Source organism: Haemorhous mexicanus, chromosome 1 (assembly GCF_027477595.1).
Source record: "Haemorhous mexicanus isolate bHaeMex1 chromosome 1, bHaeMex1.pri, whole genome shotgun sequence".
Lineage (NCBI taxonomy): Eukaryota > Metazoa > Chordata > Aves > Passeriformes > Fringillidae > Haemorhous > Haemorhous mexicanus.
In genome coordinates this window covers 107,003,649-107,017,280 of record NC_082341.1, presented here as the reverse complement: position 1 = coordinate 107,017,280, position 13,632 = coordinate 107,003,649, and the positions used below count along the sequence as shown (strand labels likewise).

The 13,632-nt window shown below is 41.5% G+C and overlaps 1 protein-coding gene across 5 annotated transcripts in view; it reads left to right on the top strand.

Annotated features, from left to right (window-relative positions):
* Positions 1 to 11,962, top strand: part of RALBP1 (ralA binding protein 1) — a 32,813-nt gene extending 20,851 nt beyond the window's left edge. Inside the window, exons 1-10 of one of the 5 annotated variants that reach the window (XM_059858147.1) lie at positions 2,357 to 2,503; positions 2,776 to 2,870; positions 3,134 to 3,592; positions 5,369 to 5,718; positions 7,127 to 7,288; positions 7,757 to 7,888; positions 8,386 to 8,523; positions 9,249 to 9,370; positions 9,781 to 9,904; positions 10,151 to 11,962. In XM_059858147.1, the coding sequence (XP_059714130.1) occupies positions 2,852 to 2,870; positions 3,134 to 3,592; positions 5,369 to 5,718; positions 7,127 to 7,288; positions 7,757 to 7,888; positions 8,386 to 8,523; positions 9,249 to 9,370; positions 9,781 to 9,904; positions 10,151 to 10,414 (1,770 nt within the window). In that variant the 5' untranslated portion in view covers positions 2,357 to 2,503; positions 2,776 to 2,851 and the 3' untranslated portion in view covers positions 10,415 to 11,962. Of the gene's footprint in view, positions 1 to 2,356; positions 2,550 to 2,775; positions 2,871 to 3,133; positions 3,593 to 5,368; positions 5,719 to 7,126; positions 7,289 to 7,756; positions 7,889 to 8,385; positions 8,524 to 9,248; positions 9,371 to 9,780; positions 9,905 to 10,150 lie in introns of those variants that run through there. The other 4 variants (XM_059858164.1, XM_059858157.1, XM_059858138.1 and 1 more) reach the window with 4 other exon arrangements.
* Positions 11,963 to 13,632: the final 1,670 nt, after the last annotated feature.

Here is a 13,632-nt window from a genome sequence, read left to right as displayed (position 1 = left end):
GATGACAATCCCTCTGTCAAGCTGACATTAGGTAACTAATGCTTGCACTGCACTTCAGTCATGTTTGACCTACTAATTCTTTCATATGTAAAAGCCATCCGTGTTTTCTTTCAATTAATTAATTTCAGATGCTGCAGATTTCCCTGGGGAGCCAAATCAGCTGTAGAGTTGTAAATTACTTTAAAAAACCCATCAGAGACCCGATGGACAAAATGTCTCTTGCAGTAGCTTTGATAAGTGGTAGTTCTGAATAATGCCACCCTTGGAGTTAACAGTAAATTCTACAGCATGACTTTAGTGCTTTCTTGTGAGAACACAGAAGTATTCCCAAGTATGCAAACTGATAGAGACACTGAACTTGCTGCATGACAAAGATTATAAGCCTGTAAACTAGATTTTTCCAGAGTAAAACTGGAATTTTTTTTTTAAGGGTTTTTTATAATTCTCAGTAAGGTAAGGGAACTTCAAACATTACATTACATGAAATGTAACTTGAAGCATTACATTTGAAATAACTGCAATGAAGGCATGCTTATGGAAGGAAGGTCTAACAGAAGGAAGTGACAGATTATGCTGTGTCATTATGCTCATGAAATTGGAGTATTTATTATATTAGTACTGTTCTCATATAGATGGAGGAAAATGTCAGTGGCATAGAGTGGAGTGATGGGAAAATGGGGGACTATTAGTACTGGAAGTCTTGAGGAAACAGTGGGCAGAAATACCAGTTTACTATACCCTAGGTAATACTCTTTCCATATGTAAAATTACCTGATTTTTCAAGCACCTTTGGTAATTTTTCTTCTGTATAAACTTAAGTTGTTTATATTTCAATATATTGTATCACTGGTGAAAGGGCTACAGCAATTTTATAACCAAAAGTATTGTAAAGAAAATCAGGCTATTTTTGAGAGACCTGCAAATCCTCTCTTGGGATATTCTGTGTGAATCTGTATTAGTTTATGTTTCTAAACTTTGTTGACTTATGTTACTGAGACAAATTTTAAAAGGCTGGATTTGTATTTAACTTGCTCCTTCATGTCTTCTCGTGAATTCAAGAAATACCAGTTTCAGTAATGTTCTCTTGCTGATGTTACATTACCACAGATCTAGGAAGGCACTGGGGCTAGTGTTGCAGAGTGGAATGTTGGGACATGTGAGAAGTGCTCTGTTGGTGGCACCAACCTCCCAGCCTGTGTTCCAGTGCTGACATTTCCTGGTGTGCATGTGGGAACCCCACGCTGTGTGACTGGGAGCTGTCACAGCTACCCAGGAGGGAAGATTGAGGGCAGATTGTTCTGGGCTCTGTCTTGGGGACATCTGGCTCTCTGCTTGGAAATTGCATCTCTGAAGTTCATCTTGAACCTTGGTGCCAGCCCCATCTCATTCTCATAAAACACAGTGAAGATGTGTGCTCCTGCTTTGTCCTGTAGTTGGTGGATCTGAAGTTGCTTCTGTACCAGAGTGAGGTTTGAATCCTTGCCCATTTCTGGGTTTAGTTTACAAAAACCAGTAAGTGACATAGCCAGTAAGCAGGGAGGAGAAGACCTGGCTGCTGGTTGGCCTTCAGTTAACGTTTGCATTTTTGTGTTAAAATCCACTTGGACAGGAACAGTTTTACAGTCTTTTTCAGTCTTCTAGGAAAGTGTGTGTTTGTTAGTCCTAGGGAAGAGTATCAGCTGCAAAGACTGAGCTGATTCAACAATTGCAATTATCTTATTGTAGTTCCGTGCTTTAATACATTTCTTATATTTGTTTGACTATTACAAGCTATCTTCGACAGAGAAGTCAAGGAGGCTTCAAAATAGAAACAGTTCTTTTAAATCTGAAAAAATGCTGAGAAACTCTGCAGTCTGGTATAGTTCAGAATTGGAAGGAGGAAAGTCTAAATGCCCCCTGGTTCTTCTGCAGATAATCCACTTGGACAAAATTTTAGCCTATAGTCTCGTGCATGATATGCTCACATATTATCAAGAGGGTAATTTTCCTCTGCCCAAAACTATTCAGGCAGCAAGAGCACTTGGCTGTCAGTGCTGCCTCACTCAAGCAGAGGCTCTGCCTGTAGGTAGTGGAAGAGCCTCAAAGGGCTCTTAATGGGGGCTTGCTGCCCACTGCCTTGGGGGACCTGGCTGGTGCAGATGGTCACCTTTGTTGACCAGGTTTCAGGCTTACTTTTCTTATATGGGGTACTGTGTATGTAAAATTAGAATTAGTGGACTTGAAAGTTGTGTTGGATTGCATGTTGCTGGGTTTGTTTGTGGGTTGGTTTTTTTTTTGTTGGTGTGTTTGTCGGGGTTTTTTTGTAATCCACCTTTAAAGACTTTTGTGTTCTTGCCTGAAGGTGAGGCAGGGCCAGCTGCAGAGGCGTAGCCACTTAAAAGCACCTGGTGCATGTTTTAGACGGCACTTGGACGTTTGCTGCTGGAGTGGTGTGCTCAGCCCAGGGACTTGTTTGAATCTCTCCCATGTGCTTTTTAAGGCAAATCTGCACTTTCATGGGCAGGTATTGTTCTAGTGTTACTGGAATTGTGTTTTTCATCTAGTGAAAAGTAAGTGCTAGTGCTTTTGGGGTTTATGTTTGGGGTGGGGTTCTTTGTACTTTATTTGAGGCTGAAACTTTATTAACTTCATACTTGTCTTTAAATTCATAATATTCTGGAAAAGGATTGGGACTTTAAGTGGCTAAAGTTTAGTTTGTTGTTAATTGAAATTTGTTAGACTTCTGTGTACACAGTAGATGATCCTTAACAGCAACTCTTATACTGTTGATTGCAGGAACATAGAGAAGTTGCCAGAAAGTTGTTTTTATTTTGCATTTCCTTGACTATTAGATGGGAATCTAGCCCATAAGATGGACATAGCCATTATGAGTAAGTATATAAAGTATTCATTGTTTAGATCGTTCAGGAGCTCTGTGGCTTATCTTTGATGTAATTATACAACTTGATTTAATCCTTATCCACTCAAGTGTGTAACTAAAGAAAACCTTCTGAGGAGTCAGACGGGCACTGACTGTTTTTTAATTCATGTTGCTTCTTTCCTCTCCTCCTTACATGCAACTTCTTGTTGTTGCTGTCTGGAAAGTAAACAGACTCACAGCTGTCCCCTTCCCTTCTCCTGCTTTGCCCAACAGCGGAAGGCTACGCTGCATTTCAAGAGGACAGTTCCGGTGATGAAGCTGAAAGTCCTTCCAAGTTGAAGCGGTCCAAGGGAATACATGTCTTCAAGAAACCCAGCTTTTCCAAAAAGAAGGAGAAGGATTTTAAAATAAAAGAGAAACCCAAAGATGAAAAACACAAGGAAGAAAAACATAAGGAAGACAAACACAAAGAGAAAAAGTCAAAAGACTTAACTGCAGCAGATGTTGTAAAACAGTGGAAAGAGAAGAAGAAAAAGAAAAAGCCAATTCAAGAGACAGAGATACCTCAAGTGGATGTTCCAAGTCACAGACCCGTGTTTGGCATTCCTTTGTCAGATGCAGTAGACAGGACCATGATGTATGATGGCATCCGCCTGCCAGCAGTTTTCCGTGAATGTATAGATTATGTAGAGAAGTATGGCATGAAATGTGAAGGCATCTACAGAGTTTCAGGTACTCTGGGCACACTGACATGCAGGTTCCTAAGGTCTTTACTTGAAAATTTCTTATTATTTTATCACTTCCAACATCTAAGTACATTGTTTATAGCTCCATTAATTATCCAGAAGGTAATCAGGTAGCCAAAGTTAAGCAAACTTGTAGGTCTGAAGTACCAAAAAAAATTGCTAGTGTGGTGGTACTACTTAGTGGCAGTAAAAATACACTTATTTTGGCCTTTTGTCATGGGATGGTAGCAATGAATAAAGGATGGCCAACTTGTATTCTTTCTTCTGCTTTAGAAATACAGTGGTAGCTGGTAGCAAAAGCAAAGATGAGCTATAACCATTTCATTGCTTATGCTTCCCACTAAGTTGCTTTTTCCAGTTATTCCCTGTTTAATATTTTTTTTTCTTAAAGACTTATTTTCTTTCAGCAAATTTGCTAATAAGCAGAAAATGCAAGTATCACTAAAGTTAGCAACAGCAGCTAATTAACTGTGGTAGTTGTGTAACACCAGCTTACATAAGTGAAACCTCAGTTTTAGTCACGTTGGACAAAACAGTCCCTTTATTTGTGAGCTGCACCAGAAATGCAGCTCCTGTAAGTACATTGGAGGGGACAAGAACAAGCAAAGAAAGGAATTTCAGGAAAAGCATTTTGAATCCAGTTACTCATCACTGTAAACCAGTAATGAAATTATTTTAAAGGCTTAATTAGCTGTCTTCATGCTGTCCATCTGCATGGTGTTTGGTAGGCATGCAGAAATACTGCAGCACCTTTAGCAGTTGCTTAGTCCTGCCTAGTGACACATTTTGGTTGCTTGGTTTTTTTCACACAGGATGTGTAGGGAGTTTTCACAGGTGTGTTTTCCTTAACTTCTGCTGTGTCCTTTGTACGTGTTCTCCAGTGCAACAGCTCCCTCTTGTGTGTGTAGGATTGTTTAAATTGAGAGCTCAGAGAGAGCATTGCCGTGCTTCAGTGGCCTGCAGCTGTTGAGATGGCTCATTTTGGCCATGAAACTGAGCATGTTTTCCTGGCATTTTCCAGGGACTATGTGTGCCCAGTTGTGCTCATTGAGTATGAGCCAAGCCAGGGCTGTGCACCAAGTTGGTGTAACCCGAGTGGGTGTTTGAGCTACAAGAATGAAATTTCCCCAAGCTTAGGAAGATTGGAATGTCACTCAGTTTATATAAACACCTTGTAGAAAATCTTGGCTGGGTTGAATAATTGTGAACACACTTTTAATCATGTGGTGCCTCAAATCAAGGATCCTGTGTGAGATTCCTCTGCTGAGGAGGGCCAGCTGGAAATCTGGAAATTAAAAATTGTGGGTTTTGTTTTGACAAAGGAAAGCTGTTATAGGTAGAGCCTGTTGCACAGCATCTGAACTAAAAACATATTTGCTGCCTGGGTTAGGGATGGGCAATTGAACAGCCAGAAAGAAGCTTAATGCAAATACACAATTGATCTCGAGTTCCCCAGCCTTTCCTCACCCTATTTTATGTTCCTTGATGAAAGGGAATGCTGGCACCAGTTCTGATTCAGAGCTCTGTCAGTGCTTTGGTTTTGCTTCATAGGAGTAGTCAGTGCTTTTAGAACCAGTGACCATGTAATTTTGAGTCACGATTTTCACTTTGTTACATGTGGATAACTTTTAAAAGGTGTTTCTCAATTATCTGAAATTATAAGGAAAGGTGAAATAAAGGCATCTCCAAAAAGAAAAGTTTAAATATAACTTAGACATTTACAGTAGAATTTTCTCTTAATTCTTGATCTAATTATTTTAAGGAATAAAATCAAAAGTTGACGAGCTGAAGGCAGCCTATGATCGTGAGGAATCTCCAAACCTGGAGGAATATGAGCCCAATACAGTCGCCAGCTTGCTCAAACAGTACCTACGGGAACTGCCCGAAAATCTGCTTACCAAAGAGCTCATGCCCCGCTTTGAAGATGCTTGTGGAAAGAGCACAGAAGCTGAGAAAGTTCAGGAGTGCCAGAAGCTGCTCAAAGAGCTGCCAGAGTGTAACCACCTCCTGATTTCTTGGCTGATCGTGCATATGGACCATGTTATTGCAAAGGAACTGGAAACAAAAATGAACATCCAGAATATTTCTATAGTGCTCAGCCCTACTGTCCAGGTACGTGCTCCACACAGCAAGGCTTAGAGCAGAACTGCAGCCCAAGAAAGATTTCTTTGTAGGAATTTTTTTTGCAGGTGGGAATTGGGTATTGTCTGATAGAGTTTAGCTACTTTACAGCTCCTCTTTATGCCTCAGGAACCTGAAATGCTGGGAAAGGGGGAACAAAAGACTTTCTGCGTGTGGGCTTGCATACTGTGGGTCTGATATTTGGGCTATTATCAGAGTATGACAAAGACTGCTGTCTTACAATTCTGTCATGAGAAGTCATTTAATGTTGATTTTGCAATAATTCATACAGATACACAATTTCTGTGGGGTTTTGATCCAGTGATAGTTTTGTTAAGATATTGTTGCTTTATTTTAATATCAAGCTAATGAACCCTGTCCTGCATGTAAGTCTTCCTGGTGCAGTAGTGACTTAGGTAAAATGGCTTTGTTGTCTGCAGCCAAGTGGCTGGGGAATAACAACTAACTTGATTTTCCAGTAAGATTTTGTGGTTTCTGGATTGCTTGATTCCTTAATAGACATCTTGGAAATATTTAATTAAATACAGCTCAGAATTAGTCCTGAGCATGATGAAAACATGGCATTACTGGGTGTGGATCTTCTAGAGCAAACTCCACAAGTTAGAAAAGCCTGACTTTATAATTAAGAGTCCAGGTGGAGGCCCAGTAGCAGAAGGGCCAGCTATTATTCCTGGCTTTTTTGCTATGCCAGACACCTCTCTAGCTAGGAAAAGAAGTAACAATTAGGGTCAAACAGTGCAGGCCCAATCATGTTTTTTTGGTAACTAGATCTTAGCAATTGAAGTGCAGGTAATGACACAACTCTAATATTTGTTTCAGGATAATTTTTTAAATGTCAATGAAAGATAAAGTATCAAAGTAAATGTACTTGCTTCTGTCTCAGGTTAAAACTAGGAATATAGTGATAGTTTCATACTACTGTTTTCGACTATATTAAGTAATCTGAGAGAGAAGCTGTAGAGAATACTTAAAGGCTGGGGGAAGAGAGAGAAGGTGTAGCCAGCCATCAGGTATAATGCAGTAGGGTTGATGTGTTACGAACTATCTTTACATGAGTACAAAGAGATTTAATGCATTTCTATGTCTATCGGTGATGGAAATAATTCTGATAGGTTAAGAGAAGTGAAGATGCTGAATTTAGTATGAAAATGCCTCAGATGCACAAATTAGAGAAACAGTGAAGTGATCCACTGAGGCCCGCACCACACTGTTGAAAGTAAAGATACTTTTCAATCCAGATTTTAATCTCAGTACAGACTGACATGACTGTGCCTCACAGAAAGGTTTACTAAAGGCTGCTGTTTCTGGAGGACAGTGCTTTGCAGATAAAGATTATGTGAATAAATCATCTTAGCCAATATTCTCCTCTCGTTTTCAGATCAGCAACCGTGTCCTGTATGTGTTTTTTACACACGTTCAAGAGTTCTTTGGAAATGTGACCCTCAAGCAGGTGACAAAACCTCTTCGCTGGTCAAATATGGCAACAATGCCAGCACTTCCAGAAACACAAGAGAGCATCAAAGAAGAAATCAGGCGACAGGTTGGCAATTACTTGGGTGTTTTTCTGTTTATCTTTGCCCTGGCTTTTATACATTCAGTAGAAAATTCTCCTAAGTTTGTAACGTGTGCTTTAAGTCCATCACAGTTATCCTATTGGTGAGACCACTGGGAAGAGCTTGATGATTTCCTTTCTTTTTTCATGTGTGGAAAGTTGTTATGGTCTTGTGATGCTCATAGCTGTGTCATCCGTGGAGCGCTTTGCTATGTAGGTCAATACTTTGGTTGTGGGAGGAGGGTCAGGAGAACCCATTAGGGAGGGTGATTTCTTTAGTACTGTTCTTCAGTTGGCTCTGGATCCATGCTGGGTGTTTGTTAACACTTGTTCATGGACATGTCAAGGTTTGAAACCAGTACTCCCAGCCCATTGCCACAAAGCAAGAAAGATCTTTCTTCTCAATCTGCCCTGCTATAATATATTTAAAGCCGATTTCTTTGGCAATCTTTCTAGGAGTTCCTTCTGAACTGTTTACACAGAGACTTGCAGGCAGGGATAAAAGACTTATCCAAAGAAGAGAGACTCTGGGAGGTGCAGAGAATCTTAACAGCTCTTAAAAGGAAACTCAGAGAAGCTAAAAGACAGGTGGGTAACTTTCCTTTTATTGGCCAGACAGCTAAATCATGGATCCTAATCCATAACAGTGCAGAGGCACCCAGTTAGATCAAAACACCTTTCAATCTTCTTTGCTGCAGATTTTCTCATTTTAACTTTACATGCCTGATGAGCAATTGTGATTTCTGCTTAGCTGGCTCTCCCCAGGGACACAGAGATCTTCACAGCTGTTCACAAAAAATAGATGTGTGATGAAAACCTTAGTGTTTGCTGGGGCACATGCTCATTGCATTGAGTCCTAGAGTACCAAGAGGAATTACTGGAATACTTGAGGTTAACAAATCTGAGAAATGTTTTTTAAACTATTTTATGTCCCACAGATGGGACAGACCATGCTCAAAATTTGGAAGACAGTTGTGATGATGGTTCTAAATTTGATAAATAATGCATTTCAAAAAATCTTTTTTAGAATAAATAAAGTGACCAGGGAAGCTGTCATTTTAAATGTTGTTTTCTTTCTCTGTCAGGAGTGTGAAACAAAGATTGCACAAGAAATTGCTAGCCTTTCAAAGGAGGATGTCTCCAAAGAAGAAATGAATGAGAATGAAGAAGTTATAAATATTCTGCTTGCACAGGTAGCTGGAAGGCACTTGCCTGTTTACCTGGTAATGGTATTTTATATTTCAGATCTATTAAACACTCCTTTGTCCCTTCTGATGCAGAGGGGACCTTGCAGGCTCAGAGGGGTCTCTGTGTCCATTAAAACCATAAGGCTTTGTTTTAATGGCCAGTGAAGCAGGGAAGGAATGCTGACTGCAGGAATGAGCCCAGAGCTGAGGAGACTCTTGTTAACAGCAGAAAGGAGACACTGTGAAAGAGAAGTGGCCTTTGTTCATGTACATAGAAAGCACCACTTCCCAGTGTAGCCAGGTTCAGTACTGTTAACTGCTTTCCTGCTGATCAAAGGAAATAAGGCAACTATTTTGGCTTTTTTGCCTTCTGTTGCTTCCCCCAGTAGCTTTGAAAATGAATATAAGGAGGAAAGTACAGAGGGAAGAAGATCAAAGACATGTAATTCAGTTTTTCTAGTTATTTTACTGGTTGGCCAGAGCTTTCCCCTGTGATTTAAGGAAAGGCAGCCAAACATGCCAGGATTTGGTGTGTCATCTCCACAACTCTTCAGTGTGGTGATTATCTTGAGGATTTAGAACAGACATTGCTGGGTTTGAACTTTTTATTTGCTTTGCGGTCTTGATGGATGAAAGTTCAAAACAGACATGCTAACCACTGCCACTGAAAGTATTTCAGAGAACAGCATCATCTCATATTTACTGTGTGTTCCTGTAGGAAATAAAGTCAAGGCTTTAAGTGAACTAACTGATCATTGCAGGAGAACGAGATTTTAACAGAACAGGAGGAGCTGCTGGCCATGGAGCAGTTTCTGCGGAGACAGATCGCCTCCGAGAAGGAAGAAATAGATCGGCTCCGAGCAGAAATTGCTGAAATACAAAGGTAAGGGGGACAGCTCACAGCAGAGCCCAGCCAGGACAGCACGCTGTGATTAAAAGTACATAAATGCTCTGCTGAAGGAATACTCCAAACCACACTTAAAAGCTCACCCAGTGAACATCACAATTGAAAGCCCCTTGTTTTTATTGAAGTCTTGACAAATTTGAATCTTGCAGGATATTTTCTATTGTTTTAACAATGGAATTATGATCTAAAGGAAACTTAACCCTGTGCACTAAAAAAATCCCCCTATGAAATCAGTGCTTTATTAAATTAAGCTTTGAAAGAGAAGTCTGATTTTGCTCTTGAAACCATTGGCAGATTGAGGGGATGAAAGTTAAGTCTCTTGTATTGCCACAGTTCTGGCAGACTCAAGGAAGTGTTTAAAGTGGAATTTGCCCTTGCTCTTTCAGTCGCCAGCAACACGGCCGCAGTGAAACCGAGGAATATTCTTCCGAGAGTGAAAGTGAGAGTGAAGATGAGGAAGAGCTGCAGGTCATCCTGGAGGATCTGCAGAGACAGAACGAGGAACTGGAGGTAGGATTTGGTTCTTAGCATTCACTGGTTCTCTCCTGTGGTGGTGATGTGATTGCACAGGTGCAAACTGGTTGCGTGCATCAGTTCTGCCCAGGCTTGTGACCCACGCACAGCTTTTAAATCACGGCTCTGTGTGAGTTCCTGTTGCTGCCTGGGCCAGCGGTGCTAAACACCCCTGAGCTACAGCACTGCTGTGTCAGAGGGACACATTGTCATTCCCTGACATTTGTTTCCCTTCCTTAAAAGATCAAGAACAATCACCTGAACCAAGCGATTCACGAGGAGCGCGAGGCCATCATCGAGCTGCGGGTGCAGCTCCGCCTGCTGCAGCGCGCAAAATCCGAGCAGCAGGGCCAGGAGGAAGAGGAGCCAGAAAAGCGCGGGGGCGTTTCTCAGCAGCAGAGAGACACTGTCCTGGAGACAAAAGCAGCCAAAGAGCAGCCAAAAGCAAGCAAGGAGCAGCAAGTCAAGCCATCCCCAAGTAAAGACAGGAAAGAAACTCCAATTTGATCTGGCTCCTTAGCTATGCACGAAATCAACTGAACTGTGCAAATTACTGTAATTTGAGTCAAACTGCACAAATTATTGGTGGCTGTGTACATTCTGTAAAGAAACTTTTCTTTTAAGCCCTGGAGACTTTTGTCTCTAATACTTGTGGCTTCTACTCATCAGACTCAGGTGAGTTTGGAGAGGCCAGAAGAGTTTTCCAGTTAGTATCAGATTATTTCAAGACTGGTTTCCTTCAGGTGATTCAAAATAATTCAGTAATAGTTTTATTTCAAACCAAAATCATGATTCACATTCACTGGAGCGGAATTGGAAGATCTCCTTTTCAGTAAACAAAAAAACCCCACCCACACTTACTAATGATTTGCCTTGTGGATCTGTTCATCCTCATTCACCATTATCTCTGCTTATTAACCTAGTCACTTCTTGCTTGTGCCTTTGATACCTTTCTGATGCAGATTATATACAAGGGAGCTTTAAATTTATTCTGGGTTGTCTGAAACGGTGGGAGACTGTGGGGTATCATGTTTACCTAACATGCCCTTAAGCTTCATTTCTGTTCTGAGATGTATTGAATAAGTGTAAAAACTTGAGAGATGTTATTTATGTCCCTGAATGATGGAAATGTCCATGTCCTTTAGCGGTGTAGGTAACTCACTGACTCATCATTAACCACCCTCATCACACCTGTTTGAGACAGGCCCTGTTCACACTGCTGCCGTGTAGCCAAGCGCTTTGTCTTCATCCATTTTAAATGTTTCCATCTCTTGGAAAAAGCCACTGCTTGTAGGCAGGGATGGGAGTGGTCATGTCTTTAGGACGTATCTGCCTGACCAAGCAATACAGCATTGCCCCTGCACAAATGCCAGGCACCTGGGATTCCAAACAAGCCCGAAGAGCCACGCCAATGGGAGGCACCGGGGGTTCAGCAATGGCCTCCTTTTGTTGGCGTTTAACAAACCAACCACCCCTACCTGGGACTTGGTTTGGGTTTGGCTGTTTTAATGCTTCTACCCTTCAAAATCCTCCACCCACACTGGCATTTAAGGGCCCTTTAATGCTTCGGATACGCTCATTGGACTCAGCCCTCAATCCGTATATAGACAGAAACTCCACAGAGTGCATATAGGCTATCTTATTTTTTAATCTGGATATTTATTTTCAGCACCTGTTGGATGTGGTTGTATTCTTTATCTATTGCACTGTTGTGAATCATTGGCCATGATTTGATTTTTGTACAAATAATGCTTTGATATGTTATAGAAAAAACAGCATAGTATTTTTTTAAAATTTGGAAAAAAGTTTATAAACACAGAAAATGTGATCAGATTACAAATGTAAACTAAAGCATTCTCCCTTGCCTTCGTTACATACATTTTATATTTGCTGGCAATATTTAAACTTTTTGTTTGTTTGTTTAATTCACACTAATTCCTATTGAATTGTCATGGATTTTTCTAATGTTCTTCAGACAAATCTCTTAATATTGGTTAACTTTTATTTTGTTAGGATTGTATTTATCAAGCAAATAAATTCAACAGCCATTTGAAAGTAGTTTCTCCTTCATCTACTTCATAATGCAGATCACAGTTACTCTTCTTGGATGGGTGCCTGAGGCTGAGAAGTTTCTATGAAAAATTACTCAAAGTAAGATCTGAAACAGGTGCAGCTGCTGCTCCTGCAGCAGCACAGCTCCTGTAAGCAGAAACTTGGTGTCAAACCACCTGAGAGATGTTTGAATTGTTTTGTGCCTCAGCACAGGTGAGGCTGGGGCTGGGCACCTGCTCCTCCTCTGCAGAGGGGCCTGACTACCCCGAGCACAGAAGTGGCTTCCTTACCCCCATGCCTGCAGTGAAAAAGCCACAGAGCAGCAGCCATTTGAAAGCCTGCATGTGGCAGTTGTGAATCATTAGCCAAAGAAAGCCAAAGCTAATTTCAAATAAAGTGGAAAGTAACTACAGCACAATAATCTGAGTGTGCTGTTCAGATCACATTATATATTTCTCAATCCCAAGGGCCACAGAAAAATACCTGAGCAGCCTGGCCACCTGCATGAAGCACATACATGTCCTAAAGGATCAGGTTATAGAAATGAAAGTATTGTTTGAGCTGATTTAAAATAAGCCTCTTTGCAACACCTTAGAGCCTGTGTGCCAAGTGCAGCAGCAGAATCTCTGTCAAACCATTTGGACAAAATACCAGACTGATTTACATGTACTGAAAAGAGGGAGGAACAGGGTCACAATGTTACTTCCACTGTTCTGGACTTAACATTTGTGAGAGTGATTGGCCCATTGGCTTCCTTCTTAAAATCTGAGCATTTCCACTAGAGGTGGCCCAGGTGATGAGATGGGTGACAACGACACACCTGGCTTGTTTTGACAGCCCTTTCCAACACAGGCCTGGAACAGATGGGTCACATCCTGTAGCAGACATGGGGCCAGCTACAGCCCCGTGGAGAACAGAAGTTTAGAGATAAGGAAATGCCAAGTCATAGGAATTGAACCAGAAGTCTTCACTCCGGTCCTCCAGGCCTGTTGATCCCTCTGTGACCCCACAGGCTAGTTTCTCTAACCCTTACAATTGGTCAGTTTCCAAGCCCCCCTAACCCTATAAAAGGGGCTGCCTTGGCCCATTTTGATAGAAGAGCTGCATTCGGTCTTCTGAAAGCCACGACCAGCCAGAGCCCCTTGGCAAGCTAAGAGCTGAAACCATAAAAGAGCTGATATCACTAAGAGCTGACAATCACTGAGCTTGCTAAGGCAGCCACAGCTGTGCAGTAGTTTGGGCTCTGGCACCCAGCCCTTGGAGGGCTGAGATATCCGTCCTTAATACTGCTTGCCTGGGGCGCTCTGACCCTATGGGAATCAGTGATCCGGCTAAGAAGTTAGCCCCTGTGGCTTTTGTACAACATCCGACACTCAGAAGCCCAAGGGATCAGGAAGCCTGTATGAAAAAATCATTGGGATTCCGGTGCCAGTGAGGCAGGACACAAAGTGGGGGGTTTGCCCACAGGTTACTGAAATGACAGCTTTTATACCCCTTAAAATACTGCAGCTGTATTTGGAACAGCCTCAGACATCTGGCACACCAAGCAGGATTTTTCCCTCCCTCTTTTTACCTGAAAAACAGCCGCCTGAAGTGAACTGGTATTGTCTGAACAGCTAAAAAGAACTGGGGTTGTCTTATTTTATTTACTGAAAGATAACAAAAAAATAAAA